This window comes from Melozone crissalis, unplaced genomic scaffold (genome assembly GCF_028551555.1).
Source record: "Melozone crissalis strain CALT ecotype California unplaced genomic scaffold, PUWL_Pcris_2 ptg000029l_1, whole genome shotgun sequence".
Lineage (NCBI taxonomy): Eukaryota > Metazoa > Chordata > Aves > Passeriformes > Passerellidae > Melozone > Melozone crissalis.
Window position 1 is genome coordinate 3,032,776 of NW_026535807.1, and position 19,405 is coordinate 3,052,180.

At 39.3% G+C, this 19,405-nt stretch overlaps 1 protein-coding gene across 1 annotated transcript in view; it reads left to right on the plus strand.

Moving 5' to 3' along the window:
• The window catches only part of LOC128939981 (contactin-3-like), a 98,308-nt gene that overhangs the window by 50,194 nt on the left and 28,709 nt on the right, over positions 1-19,405 (plus strand). Inside the window, exons 4-6 of the mRNA XM_054281301.1 lie at positions 8,548-8,751; positions 10,556-10,658; positions 11,609-11,793. Coding sequence (XP_054137276.1) covers positions 8,548-8,751; positions 10,556-10,658; positions 11,609-11,793 — 492 coding nt within the window. The remainder of the gene's footprint in view (positions 1-8,547; positions 8,752-10,555; positions 10,659-11,608; positions 11,794-19,405) is intronic.

Here is a 19,405-nt window from a genome sequence, read left to right on the forward strand (position 1 = left end):
ACATATTATTTATAAATTTTAAATTAACATATATTTTTTTACAGATTTATTATTATTAATATTATAATATATATTTATATATTCTTGCACCATCTTCATTTGCTTTATAAGCATATAAACATAGATAAGCTGACAGAGAGGTAATCCAGGCTGAAATTAGTACATCTTATTGATAAATTATAAATTAATTAATATATATTTTATAGATTATTATTATTGCTATTATTATTACTATTATTATTATTATATATTTATATATTTATATATTTATGCACCATCTTCATTTGCTTTATAGTGCATGTTTTAAGATGACAGAGAGATAATCCAGGCTGAAATTAGTGCATATTATTTATAAATTACAAATTTTTATATATTTTTATATATTTATTATTATAAATAATAAAATATTATATATATATATATATTTGTGCACCATCTTCAATTGCTTTATTGTGCATGTTTTTAAGCTGACAGAGAGGTGGATAAACAGCCCTAGAAGCTTTTAGCAATTTCTTACCCCAAAATCTTACAGAACTCTTGAACTCCACATTCATTTGTGGAATATCTCTTGGAAGAATGGAGGGATGGAAAGAAAAAGGCAGAAGTTTATTAGGAAGAACCAAATTGCAAGAAAAAATTCAGGTTGAACCTTTTTACTTACTCAGTCCCAGGTATCTCAGTTATGCCTTGGGGGGAAAAGGAGAAAATTGGAGACAATAACTGCATTTCACTCTCCACCAAGTTTATTTTTATCCCTAAATTGTGACTGTGGGGTGTTTCTCCTCCAGCTCTTTATTATCTTCTCTAGTAAAATATTTGGGTTTTTCTTTGCAAGCAGGATAATTGATTAGGAGGAGGCAGGAGGGAGGTGGCTGCAGTCCCAGCACTCAGAACAAGAGTGCTGAAAGGAATTTTTGTTTTTCGCAAGGGTTTTATCAAGTACCTTCTCCTAAAAGAGTGCAAGAGTACCTACCAAATGAAAGTGTCACTAACTACTGCTTCCACGTATAAATATTGGTGCTTTACTTTCAAAATTGACTCCTGGGTTATTTCCATTAGTTTCCCTTGGTTTATGTCCCTAATATTTAACATTCACAAGAAATCAGATTTATTTTAGTTCCTCAATAAACCAAACGATCGCCTTTTTTATCCTCAAAATTATTACAGGCAGGAAGCAATTTTAAAATACTTCCAGCTATTGAAAAAGCACAACAGAGTCCTGGAAACGCTCTCAGCAATTAAATGTAAAGTTCTAGGGAGGTGATTAAAGGAACAGTTTGTCACTTGGAATGGATGTGGCTAATGGGGATGTATTTACATATTGCTTCCTAAAGCATTTTCTTATTTCTGTGCTGCCTCCAGAGCGGGAGCAGCGAGCTCAGAGCCAGGGCTCCTGCACTGGCACAGCCAGGCTGGGACAATCAGTGCAGAAACGTGATGGGGATGATCCAGTCCATCCCCTGCACAGCTCCAGGGGAAGCAAATTTGGGATTTTTGTTCAGCCCTGGGAGCCCAGAGCAGCAGAGCTGTTCTGTCAGGCTCTCATTCACATCTGGGCTGCCCTGGGAGCACCCAGGGGTGTTCCAGTGCCAGCTGAGGAGCACCTGGGGGTGCAAAGCCATGGGCAGGATCCTGGATAAAGGTCCCTGGCCAGCAGGGCCACGTGCTCAGCCCTTCCCAAGGGAATCTGTGGGGGTTTGGGGGTTCCCCAAAAGAGGAGGAAATGAGAATCTGACTCCATGTTCTTAGAAGGCTAATTTATTATATGATATGATATATGATATGAGATATGATATGATATTAATTATATTATATTAAATGCTATACTAAGCTATACTAAAGAATGGAAAAAGGATACAGGCAGAAGTTGTGGGGAGGAAAGATGAATCTGACTCCATGTTCTCAGAAGGCTGATTTATTTTTCTATTCTATTCTATTCTATTCTATTCTATTCTATTCTATTCTATTGTGCTATACTAAACTGTACTAAAGAATAGAGAAGGGATAATTACAGAAGGCTACAAAGAATGATAATGAAAACTCGTTACTCCTTCCAGAGTCCCAACACAGCTGGACAGTGATTGGTCATTAAGTCAAAACAATTCACATGGAACCAATCAAACAACCACCTGTTGGGTGAACAATCTCCAAACCACATTCCAAAGCAGCAAAACACAGGAGAAGCCAATGAGATAATATTGTTTTCATTTTTCTCTGAGGCTTCTCAGCTTCCCAAGAGAAGAAATCCTGGTGAAGGGATTTTTCAGAGAACGTGACAGTGACAGGAATCTTTGGGGTGGGACTGACCAGGAGGGGGTTGGTGTTAATGAAGAAATCAGCTGCCAGTCTGGAGCATCTGCTTCCCAAGGATGAGCTGGGAAATCTTGGTGCTTTAATTACAGTGGTGAGCCTTGCTTGTGACACTGCTTAGGATGATTTAGATTTATTATTATTGTTATTATCCAGGAATTATTTAGTGGCTTCAGCCACCTTCAGTGGCTGTGTGACATCCCTGTGGCAGCTGAGCACAGGTTGGACAGACCATTGCGTGCAGTCACCTCTCCTGTGGCTGTGCTCTAGGCTGGGGGACAGCACAAAAAAGTACAATTCAGTATTTTCAAAGAATTACGTCTGTTTTTGCATCAAACTAAAGCTCCTTCCAAAATCAAAGTAGCAAGTGGACTCCTACCCTGTTTTGTTTAAAAATGAAAATCGGGTTTTAGCCTGATATAGGAACCTTGCAGCTTCAGCTGAAACATTTCAATATTCCCATTTAATGAGTAGATTGGAATTGCAGGATATTGTGTGTGTTTGTGTCTCACTGCTCTCATTGTGCTGGGCTGTTCCATACACACAAGTTGCATGCCTGATTACCTGCACAGCAGGCTGAAAATTGATCTGGTGTATTTTAGCTATGAAATAATTCAACTTTTATGCCAAAACAATTAATGTTATACATTAGTTTCAAATCAGAGTGTTGCCATTATACTCTGGAATATAAAATTAATTTCTAGGGATACATTTTTCAATTTTGGTAGCTGGACTTGCATTCCCATCGCGCAGTTTGCATTTGGTATGAACAAAAATTCAGCCAGAAGAGTTCTTCTGCAGAGCTCAGGTAAAATCCCAGTGGTTGGGAAATCTCTGCACCCATTTTGAGCAGATCTCACTGTCTCACATCACTCCTGGAGGCCACAGGTCAAGCCCTGCCACAGAGGTTTTGTAATTGTCATTATTTTTATATAGAGAACATGAACAAAAAGTAAATACCAGCCCCATTTGTTCTCTGAAGTGTGACTGCAGCTGAAGACTTTTTCATTATCAGTGATGGAACTACTTGAATGCCAGCAGCCCAGGATCCCCCTGGAAATGCAGCCTGAGCCTTGGCTTGGTTTGTTTTTCCCAGCTGCACACACCTAGGACAGTTTTTAATTTCTGAGCATTGAATATGTACAAGAATATACCCCAAACCCTTGAAATTATCTACAATTGATCTCAAATATTATTGTTATGTGGTTTGTGGCACAGGGAGGGTGGCACCAAGAGCAGCTGGTGGTGGGGCTGGCCAGGGGAGGATGGGGTGCTGAACTAAGTGCAGGAAAATTGGCCCCAAGTGAGAAAGGAAAAGTATTAAGGAGAAATCTGAGGTAAATTATGTAAAATAAAACCAGTTATACCCCTGGGAGCACTGACATTCCATTTTCCCAATCCCACAGCAGTGTAATCCAAGGATTCGCCTGCAGGGAGGTGAGGGGGGGACAGCTGCACCCCAGAGCATCCTCTGGGACCTTAATGCACTTTTACCTCATTAATTAATTTCCTGCTTTTAGGTAATTTGTTTGCACTTTCCCAGAGGTTCCTGTGCAGACAGACAGCTGCAGCAGTGGTGAGAAATGGACATTTTTGTGGATGATTGTCCCAAAAATCCCAACCTGAATGCTCAGTGTGAGCTCCCAGAGCTCCTCCTGAATGAGGGATGCTCATCCACAAACTCCCTTTTCTGCCATTTCATCACACTTGCAGCTGAAATTGGGCCAAATGATGAACTAATTGGTTTCTGCCTTAATTAGGGAGTCTGTTATTATCCTCTCAAAATCAGTGTTACTTTTCCATCACTTTTCACCTAAGGTAGATCATTCCAAATAGCTGTTTGCTGCGCATTTCCATGGTTTTAATTGCAGTTTCTGTCATTGCTAAATTCTGTCTGATTACTTTCTTGGAAACAGTTTTCCAGGAGCCACGTGCCATCCTGTGGGATGGGCAGAGAGCCATTGGGAGACACAAAAGTCGGGATATTTCAGCTTCTCCTGGTGTTTCTGCTACAGAATAGTGTAAAATCAGAGCTGGAGAAGTGCATTAAATAATTGGGATTTGGGTATCAGTGATGACATGAAACTTCTTTATGTTTTGGTGGTTGGTTTTTTTGTTTGTTTGTGTTTCCGGATTTTGGTTGGTTTTTTTTTTAACCTTGAAGTATTGTTCAGTCAGCTTCATGATCCCCAAAATCAAGAATTTTCATTTCTTACCAGCTTTATTTCTGGGAACACCCACTTGGCTAATTCAAATCCAGTCAGTTTGGAACATTTTAAATCTGTTGCAGGAGAACATTGTTCACTTTCTTGTGGCTATTTTAGAAGTCTCAGTTCTGTGTGAATTATAGGGCTGACAGGTAGATATTAAGCAGGTTTATTGAAGTGATGGCCCAGAAGACAAGGAGCAAAAGCTGGCATTATTTATGCAAATAGTAGATAAAATTAACTTTGGGAATTGTTCTTCTCCTTTTGATCATAGGTCTGTGTGCCTTTTTTCCCCACTGAACTTCTGCTTTTCCAGCTTCTGAATTTTTGGGGTTTCCATCACTGCTGTTGTCACTTAAATTCTGTTTACAAGAAGTAAAATCACCCTGGTTCTGTAAATGATCTCCCAGTGAAGTGATTCAGTCTCACTTAGAAGAAATGTGTAATTTCTTTAAATTTCTGTATTTCTAAAATTCTTTAAATATTATTTAAAGCCATATTTTCAAAAGGATGTGCATAAACTTTAGCCTTGACTTTGAACTTAGTTAAAAACCCATAAATGTGTGGGTTTTACCCCATTCTGTTCCTTTAGCAACAGTAATTTGGGGTTTTTTTAAGGTTCATAAATGGCAGGAAATGACCCTGGTAAACCCCAAAGGCCAGGGTGATTTAATTGTTGAATTTTGTAAAGAATTCAGGTTTAAAAATGACAGGTAATTTTATAAGCATTTTTTTAATAGAGCACTTAGGTGCACAAAAGGCCTGGAACAGTTTGAACATGCTGAGTGTGTTGGAAACTGCACAGTAAATAATAATCAAATAATGCAAAGTAAAGAGAGGCCGCCAACCAAGACGTAGTAAACAAATAAAAATTGAGTAATAACTGTAATTTCCAATACCTTATCCATGTATGGTCGCCAAATAAGGAAAAAATGCATTGGAAAGCAAAGGCTCAGAACTCAGAGGAAGCCCAGGAGAGACATATTACTTCCATTTATAACAGAAAATCAACTGAAAACTTGTAATTGACAGAAAGGGAGTGAGTTTGTGTCCCTGGAGGTGTCCTAAGATCAGCAACAGGCAAATGGTGTAAACATAATAAATCACACCACAAGTTGTTTAATATGATTTTTTTTTCTTTTTTTTTTTAATTTATTTTGGAAAATAAGAGTGCAATTTTGTAAAGGACAATAAATATAAAATGAGGTGGTGGGGCACAGGGCTAGAAGTACCCCAGCCTTTTTTAAGGGAGTCAGTGAAAATAAGTGTTGAATGGGGAATTAGGTTTCCAGGGGTGTTTATTCATGGGTTGAAGGACCCAATTAAACTGGAACCCACTTTGCATGGCTGCCGTAATCCCAGTGACTGATTTCAGTGCGTTTATTCTTGACTTAACCCAATATCCTAGCAATGAAATGAAGCTGCTGCTTTTCCTGCTGCATCTCCAGATCTCCACACTCTTCTGGACATCTTTTTTCTTTTTATTTTCTCCTATTTTTAAGCATGAAATATTGTTTTGAGCAAGGAAGCACAGGTGGTTCAATAAATAGCAGAAGCATTGAAGGCTGGTGTCACCCACGGCTGCCTTGTGGGTGTCTGGGTTTGGTGTGGAGCTGAAAATTGGCTTTTTTTGGTCCCTAACTTGGTGTTCAGCCCTGAGATCATTGTGTCCACCCAGCTCTTCTTCAGAAAGAGTTCTCCTCTATTTTCTGCCTTTCCCATTTAGAAAAGACCCCACATTCCTTTTTCCCTCAGACCACGTAGTCCCCTTCAACCTCCTCAGGTGTGCTCTCTTTTTTCTTTATTTTTGAAATAATTTCATGCTTCCCACTGCACTAATTCCCCCATTGTTTCATAACAAATCCTTGCTGCCTTCCTTTCCATAAATGAATTGCACCTCTGAGTTCTGGAGGAAGGAATTGTGGCGAAAGCCGTTGGTGATCCTGAGGTCCATGGAGGTGATGGTCTTGCAGGTCTTTTCCTCCTTATGGTTCTGGTCTTGGCAGTAAATATTTATAATATTTATTTATTTATTTCTAATACTTTTTTATTGATTTATTGATTTGTTCTATTTATTTATCTTCATTTATTTCAAATATTTTTAAATTTGACAGAAGTTTAACTCCTGAGCCTGTTAATGGTTGGCCCGGGCCACTGCTGCAGAATTATCATAATGGAAGAGGTTTAAATATTGATAGAAGAAAATTAAATGCAGGTTAATGATCAGCCATTTCATTTGATGCCTCTTTTGCATTAGGCAGCCCATAAATATCTTAATAATTTCATTTATTGAGTGGCTTTTTTTCCACCTGCACAGTCTTGCCTTGTGTTGAATTGTCCTGCTGGCTTTGGCAGCCTGGGGAGGGGTTGAGGGCTCAGGTTGTGTCACCTTTTCATTCCATGGGGCACCCACACTTGTGCACCCTCAAATTAAGGCTGTGCAGGAGGGGCTGATCTCCATTTCGTGAGGGCAGTGCCAGTGCTGCAGACACTGCAGCACAAGAGAGGTCAATCAGGCTGTAATCATTGCTAATTAGCACCTCCAGAAGCTGTAATCTTTGTATAAGTGCCACGTGGGTGAAAAAAAAAATTATTCCTTGCCTAGAATGCCATTAAAAATTTATTTTCCTTTGATCCTGTAGGAAATGAATGAAACAAACACGTGGCCTGGCACAGGAAGGGGCTTTTGCCAATTCAAATTGGCCGCACAAGGCTCAGAGTGATGCTCAGGAAACAAAACAAATTCAGTGGATTTTTTTGCCAAATCTCTTCGTTTCTCTTTCGAGGTGTGGGTTTGGTGGTTTTTTTTCCCTTTCAAATAATCATAGTGAGTGGTAGGGAGGGCTACTTGTCCACATCACACAGAAATGTTTTTAATGGAGTTTTTTATGGATTTTTGTGTGAAAAAAATAGTTTTGCTGTGTGATGAGCCCTACTGGGAATTTAGCCTTCTTCTGACATCCTTATCACGTGGATTCTGCTGTCCTGTTTCTACCTGCTAATCATCTGGCTGAGCAGTTAAGTAGCTACTGAATGAATAATCTTTCCATTTTAGCAAAGTTTGCTCTCGTTTTTGCTGTCTGCTCCTATTTCTGTGCATATTAAATTTCAAAAAAAAAAAAGAGAGAAAAGAAGGAGATTTAAGCAAACCTGCTAATAGTCTGGATTTCTTTTGCCTTTCTTTTTTGTTCTGCTGGAGGAGATGGTGAGAAAAAAATTGGGGGTTTTGCTACTTTCTGGTACTTTTTAAAATGTATTTTTCTCTGTCACTGGCTCTGTTTTTTACACAGTACAGTACTGTAAATAATGCAGTGCTGTCAAATATAGCAATAAAGCAGTCTTTGAATGAAAAAAAGGTGGAAAAATCCTATCAAACACCTTTGCATATGTGTTTTTCCCCACCCCAGAGTTGGTGAAGAAAATGGGGGGTTTTGCTAGTTTCTGGTACTTCTTAAAATGTATTTTTCTCAGTCGTTGGCTGTTTGTTATACAGTACAGTACTGTAAATAATGCAGTGTATTGTATTTGCAGGGATCCCCGTGGCGGGGGGGAATGATGAATCTGACTCCATGTTCTCTGAAGGCTAATTTATTATTTTATGATACTAGAGTATATTAAAGAATACTATACTATACTAAACTATACTAAACTATACTAAAGAATACAGAAAGGATACGTAGAGAATGCTAAAAGGATAATAATGAAAACTTCTAACTCTTTCCAGAGTCCTGACACAACTTGGCGTCAGTTGGCCATTGAGTCAAAACAATTCACATGAAACTAATGCAACAATCTCCAAACACATGCCAAAGAAGCAAAACACAAGAGAAGCAAATGAGATAAGAATTGTTTTCCTTTTTCTCTGAGGCTTCTCATCTTCCCAGCAGAAAAACCCTGGGCGAAGGGATTTTTCAGAGAATGGAATGCCACATCAGTGCTGTCAAATATAGTAATAAAGTGCTCTTTGAAGGGGAAAAAGTCGGAAAAATGCTACCAAACCCCTTTGCTTGTGTTGTTTTTCCCCACCCAGACCTGTCGTTCGCCTGGATCTTCAACGAGTACCCGTCGTTCGTGCAGGAGGACAGCCGGCGCTTCGTGTCCCAGGAGACGGGGCACCTGTACATCGCCAAGGTGGAGCCCTCGGACGTGGGCAACTACAGCTGTGTGGTGACCAGCAGGGCCAGCAGGAGCCCCGTGCTGGGCTCCCCCACGCCCCTGGTGCTGCGCACGGACGGTACGGAATGGAATGGAACGGGATGGAACGGACGCCAGGGAACGCAGACGTGGTGTGATGGTGTTCATAGGGGGCCCAGGATGAGGGAAGAGATGAGGATCTGACCCCATGTTTCAGAAGGATGATTTATTATTTTATTATATATGTTACATTAAAACTATACTAAAAAGAATAGAAGAAAGGATTTCATCAGAATGTTAGCTGAGAATAGAAAAAAGAAGAAATTAATAACAAAAGCTTTGGTCTCAGACAGAGTCCAAGCCAGCTGACTGTGATTGGCCATTAATTAGAAGCAACTACACGAGACCAATCCCAGATGCACCTGTTGCATTCCACAGCAGCAGATAACCATTGTTTACATTTTGTTCCTGGGGCCTCTCATCTTCTCAGGAGGAAGAATCCTGAGGAAAGGGTTTTTCAGAAAATATCATGGCTACAACACGGAATGAGCAGATGTCCCAGGCAGAAAAGGGCATTTATTTCTGGACCTCCATATTTATAGAGTTCCATAAGTGACTGTGGATTGGAGGATGAAATTGCCACCTCTCCAACCACGCTGGTCAAACCAGCAGTCCATTTTTGCCCTGGTTTTTTAAGATTTTCTAAGCCTTCTGATGTTGACATTCTTGTAGCAAACTTTTTCATACACTTTCTGTAAATAGCTCATTGTTTTGCATTCTTTTGTGGAGGAGGAGAAATTTGATGGACTGTTGGTTTGTCCAGTGTCATTGGAGAGGTATCACTGTCACCCTGCAATCCACTGTCACTTTTGGAAATCTATAAACGTTGGAGTCAGATAATAAACTCCTTTTCTCTTCACCTTGAGAACAGCGGTGTGTCCTCGTGTTGTTTCATGTCCTATAGTGACAGTCCATCAGTTCTGTCCTCCTCCAGAACGGAATGCAAAACAATCATTATTTACACTCCATTGCAAAAATGTAAACATCAGAAGGCTTAGAAGAGCTTTAGAAGAACAGAGCAACAGGGAGCTGCCAGGAGCCCGACTGCATTCGCAGCATCACTCAGTTCCCAGAGTTTTTGGCTCTTGCAGCATAAATTCTCCAGTGTTGTCCTGTCATTGTCACCTTTGTAATAAAGGGTGACACCTTTGTAATGAAGGAATGGGACCACCATGGGGTTAAGAATGATTTATTGCTCAGATAAACATCAGTCTCAGAGGCTGAGAGGTTTTAGAGGAGCAAGAACTCGGCCATAGCTCAGGGAAGTCACAAGTTCTTTGTTACAAGGCAGTATAGAAATATCTAACCCAATAAGCAGTTGCCACTGGGTTTATTTTACTTTTCTGACCTTTCACCTTTATTTACTTATCCTGCACTGTGGATGCTTCTATCCAATGGGCTACTATTACACATATGCTTCTATCATAACTTCTAAACTCTTAGTTTATTCCATACAACCCCACCCTTAGATTATAAACCCTTCACCATTTTATCAGTACAGTTTCTCATTTAAGTCATATTCTCACCTACAACTATAGAAACATAACGATATTATTTTTCTGTTTAATGTCTGTGTCTAATGTATATTTTTACATCAATCCACGCATCTCCCAGGGCTGCATATCAAACCCTTCAGTATCTGTGCAAGTTTCTGTATTTCCAATTCCCACAGTCCAAACTTTCTTCTAAGATAAACCTTGTTGCATCCTAACTCTGTCCCTGATATCACTGTGCTTCCCTTTATAAGCAGATAGTCAGAGAAATAATCTTGAATTGCAAGAGAGGGAAAGAAAACCCTTTGAAAACCGCCTTGAAAATTTGACCTTCTCAATTGTCTCACACAGGTGTGATGGGGGAATACGAGCCCAAAATAGAAGTTCAGTTCCCTGAGACCCTGGCAGCAGCCAAAGGCTCCACTGTGAAGCTGGAGTGCTTTGCACTGGGAAAGTAAGTGTTCATCTTCACTGAAACTTGGAGCACCTTTGGGTTCACCTGCACAAGAGCTGTGGGGCTCTGGAGTTTCCCTGATTTTGGTCATCACAGGTCCTGCCGTGAAATGAGAGAGCAGAGACTCATGAAGTGTATTTTGATTTTGTTTAGAATTAAGATGGGTATGTTGGCAGCACAGGAATTCGCATTTCATTTCAAATTAACTCAAGTAGATTCTCTGTAGTTTTGCATATGACCTTTGAGCTAAGTCTCTTTTCTTTGTGCAAGGAAGTGGTGCTGAAGCCTGTGAGAATGTTGTCTGAATTTTCCCCTTAAATGTACTTGATGCTTTCATAATATTGTTCTTTCTTTATGGCCAAAATAAAGATGGAAATGCATTTCTCTTCTGAATGATGCTTCACTTGCAGCTGATACCTTTTCTCTTTCACAGATGATCTGAGAATGCATTTGTGTTTCTGTAACTGTATTTATTTACCAGTGTGGGGTTTGTTTGCAGGCAGGTTGTCAGGTGCCCATGTCAGATTGATAACTTGATCACACACTCTTGCTTTGGCTCCCTGGAGAGGGGAAGTTTGCAAATCAGAGCATTAAAGGCTGCTGGAGGATGGCAATTCCAAAAGACTTGCCTGGATTCTTCCTCTGTGGAAGCCTCTGGTAAATCTCACCCATCCTCTGGGGAGGCCAGTGCTGATTTACAAGAAATGTCGCAATTATTGGGCATCCACAGAGCTATTCCTGACAAATTTGGGACCACAAATGCAGCATAGGAATCAGCAGGGAATGCAAATCAGGTGCCTGAGTGTCTGACCATCTGTCATGTACAGTGTGGTTATTGCATTTAACACAGCCTGCAAGTCACTGCTGAATTTAGTTTGCTTTAAGTATCTCATTATGACAATCAAGGACTTGAAGCAAAACTGTTTAAAATCTCATTACTCTCTCTTTAGCCCCGTGCCTCAGATTAACTGGAGAAGAACTGACGGGCTGCCATTTCCAAGTAAAATAAAGCTGAGGAAATCCAATGGCATGATTGAAATCCCTAATTTCCAGCAGGAGGATGCAGGGCTTTATGAATGCATTACTGAAAACTCCAGGGGCAAAAACATTGCAAGAGGACGTCTCACTTACTATGGTAGGAAACCTCTGGTCTGTCTCTCCCTCCTTTCTTTACTCATGAAGCACAAACTGCTCTGGGGTACTCTGGAATTTCCGCTTTCTGCAGTTCCATTGGGCATTTGGGCGTAAAAACCCATGGCATTTTAAGTGCTTCCAGAAAATGAGAATTTCTGCAGCAGTTTCTTGGTAAGGCCTCCAAGAAATGGCTTAAAAGTTCACAAGAATTGCAGAGAGTAAAGCATAGTGTGCTTGTGGTTGGTTTTTTCTCTGATGGAAAGACTGGTTTTTTTTAGAACATTTCTTTTTGGTCCATTGGCAAAACCCTCAATTTTCAGTCAATTGGATTTATTTGGGGGATCATTTAGGCCTCCCATTTATGAGAAGTACAAATTTTGTCTTGCTTTGTGAAAAGATTACTGATGGATATTCTCAATCCTGTGCTTTCAAAACAGGCAATTTTATTTTAAAATGAGTAAATAAATGGGAGGATATAATCCAGTATAGGAAATGAAATAATATGAAATTTTATAGCTGGAAAAAAAGCTGTCTCTTGTGCATTTGAAGCTATAGAGTGAAATGAGTATCAGCAAAGCACACTGGTGGTGGTGTAAAGCGAGAGTGATTTGCAACAAAGTGGTAATTGACAATTTTTGTTAAAGCCAGATCTCAGCAAATATAATTTTCTTTACTTCAATGGCAATTTAAACAGTGATTCTGACTCTGTCTTGGAATGTTTCCCTCATGGAGGAATATTTGAGCAAGGAGAGGGTTTAGAGCTGGATAAAGGCGCAGAGCAGGTTCTTCACTGCCTCTCCATGTGGAGCAGCTGGCTGGTACAACACACATTTTGGTCCTTGAAGATTTTACTTTATGGCACAATAGATTTTATAATGAGGAAGGAAAATTTCTCTCCTTGCCAACTTCCAAATTAATCTTTACACTGAATGAAGGCCCCAGTATTGGAAATGTTCAAGGTCAAGTTGGGCAGGGGACTTGAAGCAACACAAGTTGTAATTATGACTTTTTGGGAAATCCTGTGATTGACATAGGGCAGCAAATCCAAGCTGCTTCACCTGCCAGTGTCCTCTGTCATGCCAAACTTGGCACTGTGCGTTTTATTTTTAAATAGAATTTAAAAGTTTTTATTAAGTGACCTTAATTTTTGCTTGAAAGTTCCGGAGTTGGGGTTTGTTCATCGTTTTGCCTCAACATTCCTATGGCAGTGTTAAATCAGGACAATTGTGAGATACATTACTGTAAATATATAGATATATCTAATTTATATAGATATAAATTAGAGGAGATAAAAAATAGATAGAGAAATTAGACTTAAAATAGAGTGGATTTGTTCATCAGTCCTTGTAATTCCAGCAGTGCCGTTCCTGGGGTTCCTGCCCTGCTGCCCAAATTCTTCTTTGCTCATTAAAAGGCCACAGAGCTGAAATAAAGGATGTTGCTAATGAGCAAAAGCAACTCATCTGCAGTTCTGTAACAATGGAATCATTGTGAACCTTTTCAGTGCAAATCCAGACAGGGATTTGAACCCTCATACTCCAGGAGGAGTGGCTGCCCATGTTAGGAGCCATCCCTGATATGGATGTTTATCTTGAGAAGAATAATGAGAGCTGTAATGGCAGTAATGGCACTCCAACTGTTTCATTTCATTTGTTCTGCTTCATGGAACCCATTCTGCAGAATTAAATAGATTTAAGTAATCTTTCTTATTTTGGTGCTTGCTTTGTTGTTGCAGTTAGAATTCCAACAAGCCTGGATTTGGGATGAGAGCATTTATAACTTCTCTTGATAATTCAAAGTTTTATAACTGAAGATAATGTCTTCTGATGGGTTGCCACCTCATCTGGTGCCAGAGCCCAGAAATCTGTCTGGTGAGGAAATCTGACCACATCTCACTCAGCTTTCCAAAAAAATATCAATATTTAAGGAAGTTGTTCTAAAAGCAGATGAGGATTTGGGGGAAACTAATGCAATAAACTGAAGACATAGAGTAAAAAATCACCCATCTGCCACAAATACCAATGCTGTCAAAAATCCACAAATCTGCTGTTTTTAGGGAATGGTGGCTGCTGTTAGAACATTTATAAGTTTAAGGCAAGTCTGCTTATCAAACATGGAAAAATATAAACATTACAAAAGCACAAATGTCTTTTTATTTCAATAGTGACAACATTCATTTTCCTCTGGGCAGAACAAAGCACATTTCTGCCTGACCCCAAAAGAAATCAGTATGAGAAGGATTGGGGTTAATGTTTTGCAAGTTGTTGTGGTGAAACCATATGAAAAAGAAATCTTTAGGCAGAAAAAAATATTGATAAAAATCGTTCATGTGCCTGAAAAATAGGTTTTTCTTTCTTTGCAAACTTTAAGGATTCTTTGAAATGTAACATAAAGCTGGTCCTAAAGCAAAGCTTGAAACATTCATTGCTCTGGTACAAAGTGAAACACTCCTATTCTGATTTGTTTTATGAGCTGAAACTGAAAAGTTTAAACTCTGAAAATCAGGTTTTCCAGTTCATAAACAGTTTGGTTAAAAGCCTTCCTTTTTCATCCAATAATGAATTACAGCCTTGAAGCCACAAAGTCCTTGAACAACTTCACTCCTGTCCATAGTCACTTTCCCAAGAATTCCTATAAATCTGTCACATCTGTAACTCCTGAAAGAAATGAAATGAGTCTGTTTTATTATAATTATGGTGTGTTTTAAATATAGCTCTCCTCCCATAGTTGGCGTTGATAATTAAAATAGATATTCTAAACCAGATATTCTGGGTTCATTACAGTACTCACAGACTATTAATCTTCCTTTTCTCTCCTGAAGGATTTTATCAAGAAAAGCCTGACATCAAATGTTCAGTTTTTTGTCCTTTTTACAGTTCCAACATTTGTTAAATGCCAGTTTTCTACTCAGGAGAGCTCAGATTGTGCTAAAAATAGGAGAAGATTATCCAACTTTGATGGAATGTAGAACCTGAAGATTTAAATAATTTGCTTTCCCTTTATTAGCCTGTTCGTTTGTCATCGCTTTTAGCTTCCCATAAAGAGATAACAGGGGAAAAAAAAAAGAATCCACAGACGTGTTTCATGGCAGAGAAAAAGGAGAGGAGATGAAACAATTGTATTTTTGTCTTTTAGGATGCAATTAAACATGAAGCACAGTAAAGATATGTAATGCAATTAATTTAAGGTATAATTGAAGGAAATATATTCTTAATTAGCCCATGCTGATAGAGGAGCAGTCCTACTTGGCAGCACCAAGGTAAAATGTTTGACAGGGAGAAGGAAATTCTGCTGCTGTTCTCCTTTTGCTATGTAGTGCTGGTCTGTGGTAACAAAGACAAAATCCCCCAGGAATCAGTAGAATCTGCCTCATTTTTTTAGTGTGTTAAGAAATTCTGGTATATTTTGGATTTTTTTTTTTTAAATAATCTATTAGCAAAACTGAAACTGTTCTTTGTGTATGTGTATTTAAAGAATTTCTCTGTTTAAAGGTGTTATCTGATTGTCTTGTGCTTGGCAAGTCTTCAAAGCATCAACAGCAAAGTTACAAATGACTGAATAATATCAATGAGTTGCTGAGTTTGATCACCTAGAGTTTAATTGTTAATGCTGTCTAATAATATAATTTCCTTGCTGCCCAGACAAATAGTTTTTCTTCTTTTACATACTAAAGCTTTTCCCAGTGATTTGGAATTACCTGTTGCTTGAGGGCATTCTGATTTTCCAATGGGAGCCAAAAAATGAAATTTTCAGAGATGTTTCAGCTGCTTCTCCAGACCCAGCTGGTTCAGCAGAACAGAAGTGATTTGTGCTTGAAGTCCTTGGAGTTTAGAGGTGAAATCAGAGTTCATCCCTGCTGCAGGCATCAGCGGGAGTGTCAGAGCCTGGCTTTGAGGCAGGAAAACTGCAGGTCACGTTTTTGGGATGGGTTTTTCCCCCCTGTTTGATTCACAACTTCCCTTCTTTTGCTCTGGGAAGTTCTTTGTGCTCTGATTTTCCTGCCCAACTTCTGAGCTCCCCAGAGGTGTTTCAGAGAGTTCCAGCCCAGCTTTCCTGGTGGAAATGTCAGAGTGCAAGTGTAAGAATGGAACATTTTGTGTGAATCTGGAGGAGCTCCCCAGGGCCTTTGGCTCCCAGCAGTTCTGCCTTCCCTTCACTCCATTCCTACAGAATTAAAACCAGATTTTTGTTGGATTCTCTCACTCTGAAGGAAATAATACATGAAAATACGTGTTTTGCTGCACTGTGTGTGGTTAGGCCGCAAATAATTCACAAATCCCAGCCCAGCCTCTGCAAAGTGTCACTCCTTCAGCCAGAAGCATCCCTGCAGTCGTTCTTCCTTCACATCAACCCCCAGGACATCACAAAGGATTTTGTAAAATCTGAAAAAATGGTTTTTCCTTCCCTTTTGGCCTACAGGGGAGGCCTGGAGTGTAATGGAGCAACAGTTGTTTCCTGCAGGCTCAGCTGGCTGGGTCATCATAACCACCAGAAAAGATGAGAGGCCTCTCCCTGGGATGCTCTTCATGGAGTTACACACTTGTTCTCTCCTTGCCTCTGGGACCACGAGCACTGCAAGGAATATTTTAGGCTAAAACAAGTGAAGCAAAATCCAGACTGGTGCTTTTCCAAGTGACTGGCCATGGAGCTGACGGCTAACCTGCCTCAGAAAATCACTTTACCTACAAGCATGTCGTCCTGGGGGAGCTCCAGATGAATCTTTCATGAAGATTGCACAGCAAGTTCCCAAGAATTCTTAATATCATCCCAAAATACAGATTCCTGTCACAGCCTCAAACCCTGCACTGTGAACTCCTTTAAAATTAACTTCCAACCTCTCAGCTTACAGGACAATGTCAATTTTTTAAATTTTTTTTCATCTCAGCAAGGATGTGCTGCCTACCTATTCCTTGCTTTAGGAAGGAGTGATTCCTCTCCTCAGGAAAATCCAGGTTTCACAACAACTCTGCAGTAGTTCCAGGAGATTCCTTCCCTTCACTCCATTCCTACAGAATTTGTTTCTGTAGAGAAATTAAAATTAAAATTAAAACCTGATTTTTGTTGGATTCTCTCACTCTGAAGGAAATAATCCATAAAAATATGTGTTGTGATGCACTGTGCGTGGTTAGCCCACAAATAATTCACAAATCCCAGCAGAAAATGAGGCTTTGTTAGCAAGTGTTCCTTCAGGAGCACAGATGTGGCAGTGATGGTGGAATCAGATCTTTAGGGCAGTAAGATCTGCTAAACCTTGAGAGGAATAAAGCTGTTTATTCAGAGTCCTTCAGGTGTCCTCAGGCAGAGCTCAACAAAAAGGGGCAGAGCTGGGCTTGGCAAACCCTGCTCCTGTTTTGGGACGGTGTCAGAACTGCTGATACCTGACTTTATTTCTGCACATGAAGCACCTTTATCCTGGCCAGGAGTCGGAGTATTCCCAGCTGGAATTGCCCCTCTTGAGCTGCCTTTTCAATTTTGAGCTGGTTGGTGGAATTGTTCTCTTTCAAAGACAGATTGAAAGTGGTGCTTTTCTTCCTGCTCAGCTCCTCCATCAGGAATTGGAAGAGAAAAAAGAGCCTTCCTCCAGGAAATCACTGCAGTCTCCACCAGCACAGACAAGCAGCAGGAATTTCTCACCCTGTGCCTTGGGAAGCTGCTCTGTTTTACTCTGTTTTCACATTTCTGCTGTATTGTGTTGTGTAGGAACTTGGAAAACCCTCCCATGGAGACTGCCTGAGACACAGTCCTAAAACAAAATTAAATAGACAATGATTTTTTAATTGGTAGAGTTGAATCCAAGGTCTTTAGACTTGAAAATAGTTTAGATTTAACCTGCTTTCAAGTGGAGGTGGGCAGCAGATGTTAAATATTCCACATGTATGGATCCATCAGTAATTCAAGCAGTGCTGAATGTTGCATAAATGTTTAGGTGTGCAAAGTGCTCATTGCATGGAACCCTGAGCTTTCATTCCCTTGAAATTAAAATTCTCCCAGTGACAATGTGGGATGAAGCAAGGGCTGGCTGGAACTCCAGTGTTGTAACATGGATTTTGAGGATTTAACCCCAGTTAATACCAGTTGTAAGTTGTACATCCATTGTTCTTCCAGTTGAAATTGTACATCCATGGGACACAAAAATCATCCTGTCTTTTCAAGCTGACCTTGCTAAAGAGGAGGCAAAAAATAAATTATCCTCAAACTGTGAAAGGTGTTAATCCTCATTGGGATATGAAAAAAAAAAGTAATATTCAGAGGGTTTCACTGTCAGCAAATATTGTATTGTATAGTATTTATCATATATTTATATATAGGATAAATATATATATATAGTATTTATCAAATACAGATATAGTGTTATATACTATATCTATATTTGATAAAAACTATATATATTTTTATATATGTATATAATACTATATAGATAGAGCATTTATCAAATACTATACAATATACTACTATATACTAATATACTAATATAGCATAGTAGTATATTGTATAGTATTTATTAGCAGTTCAAACCTCAGTGAATACATTTCAGCAAGTTCTTCTGTAAGCAGTTAACCCTAAATATGGGTACATAAATCATAAATAGATTAATCATCATTATCATAAAAGCCTGGTGCTGTGCATGGTCGTGTTGAGGTCTTTTCACTGCATTGCAGAGCCTGGGATTGAGAGGAAATTTCCATGCTGGGAAACAAGGAATTTTTAAAATGGAATTAGTGGCAGCCCTGACCCAGGCCTGGCTGGGCTGGTGCTGTTCAGCTCTTGGCTGTGCCCACTTTCCCTCATGTCCATGGGCAAATCTTTAATTTCCCTGGCCTGAATTAATTGCTGCTGAGCTCCATTGCAGTGAGAAGTTCAATGGGAATTAATCTGACCTCCTGTCCTTCCTAAATTCGTGTAGTAAACAATGTTTTCATACACCACCAGGGACTTGTTTTCTCCCTGTTGGTTCCACATGAGGGTGGTAGGAGATTTTCCTGAATTACTGAATCAAGAGAAGCAAATTGACTCTGGAAAATTCTAGCTAAATGTTTGCAGCCAAGTTTCATCTTGCTCTTTCATCTGCTCTTTTCCATAGGCCATGTCCAGAATTTATCTTTTCTTGGAGAAATAGCATAGGCTGAGATAATAAACCTTCTAGTAAATCAAATAATTTTTTTTAAAAATTCACAAATTACCTATAAGATAGTGTTGAACTGATGTGTGAAACAGCACTAAAGGAATAAAAATAAATTGCTGTTGTCTTTCATGCACTGATGTTTATTTGCCAAGTGAGCTTTCTACTTCCTGTGAAAGCTGTAATGAATGTTTTAAATATCTTTACAGTTTTAACTGCATTTTGGGTAATTCTGAAGGATGCCTGGTATTATTGCTTCAAATTTTGGCTTTAAAATAGTGATTTTTATGGACTTTGTCCTACTGGTTTACATTACCCAAATTCTGTGCCAGGTCTTCTACTTTCAAAAACAATCTCATATATCCATGTTTTCATCCAGTTAAGTGCTGCCTTGCATTAGAAAGCAATTTAAATGGTATTTAGCACTAAGGCTGACATACCATTATTTTTTTTTAAGACTTAAAGGATTGTCTCCAGCATTAATTTGATGATT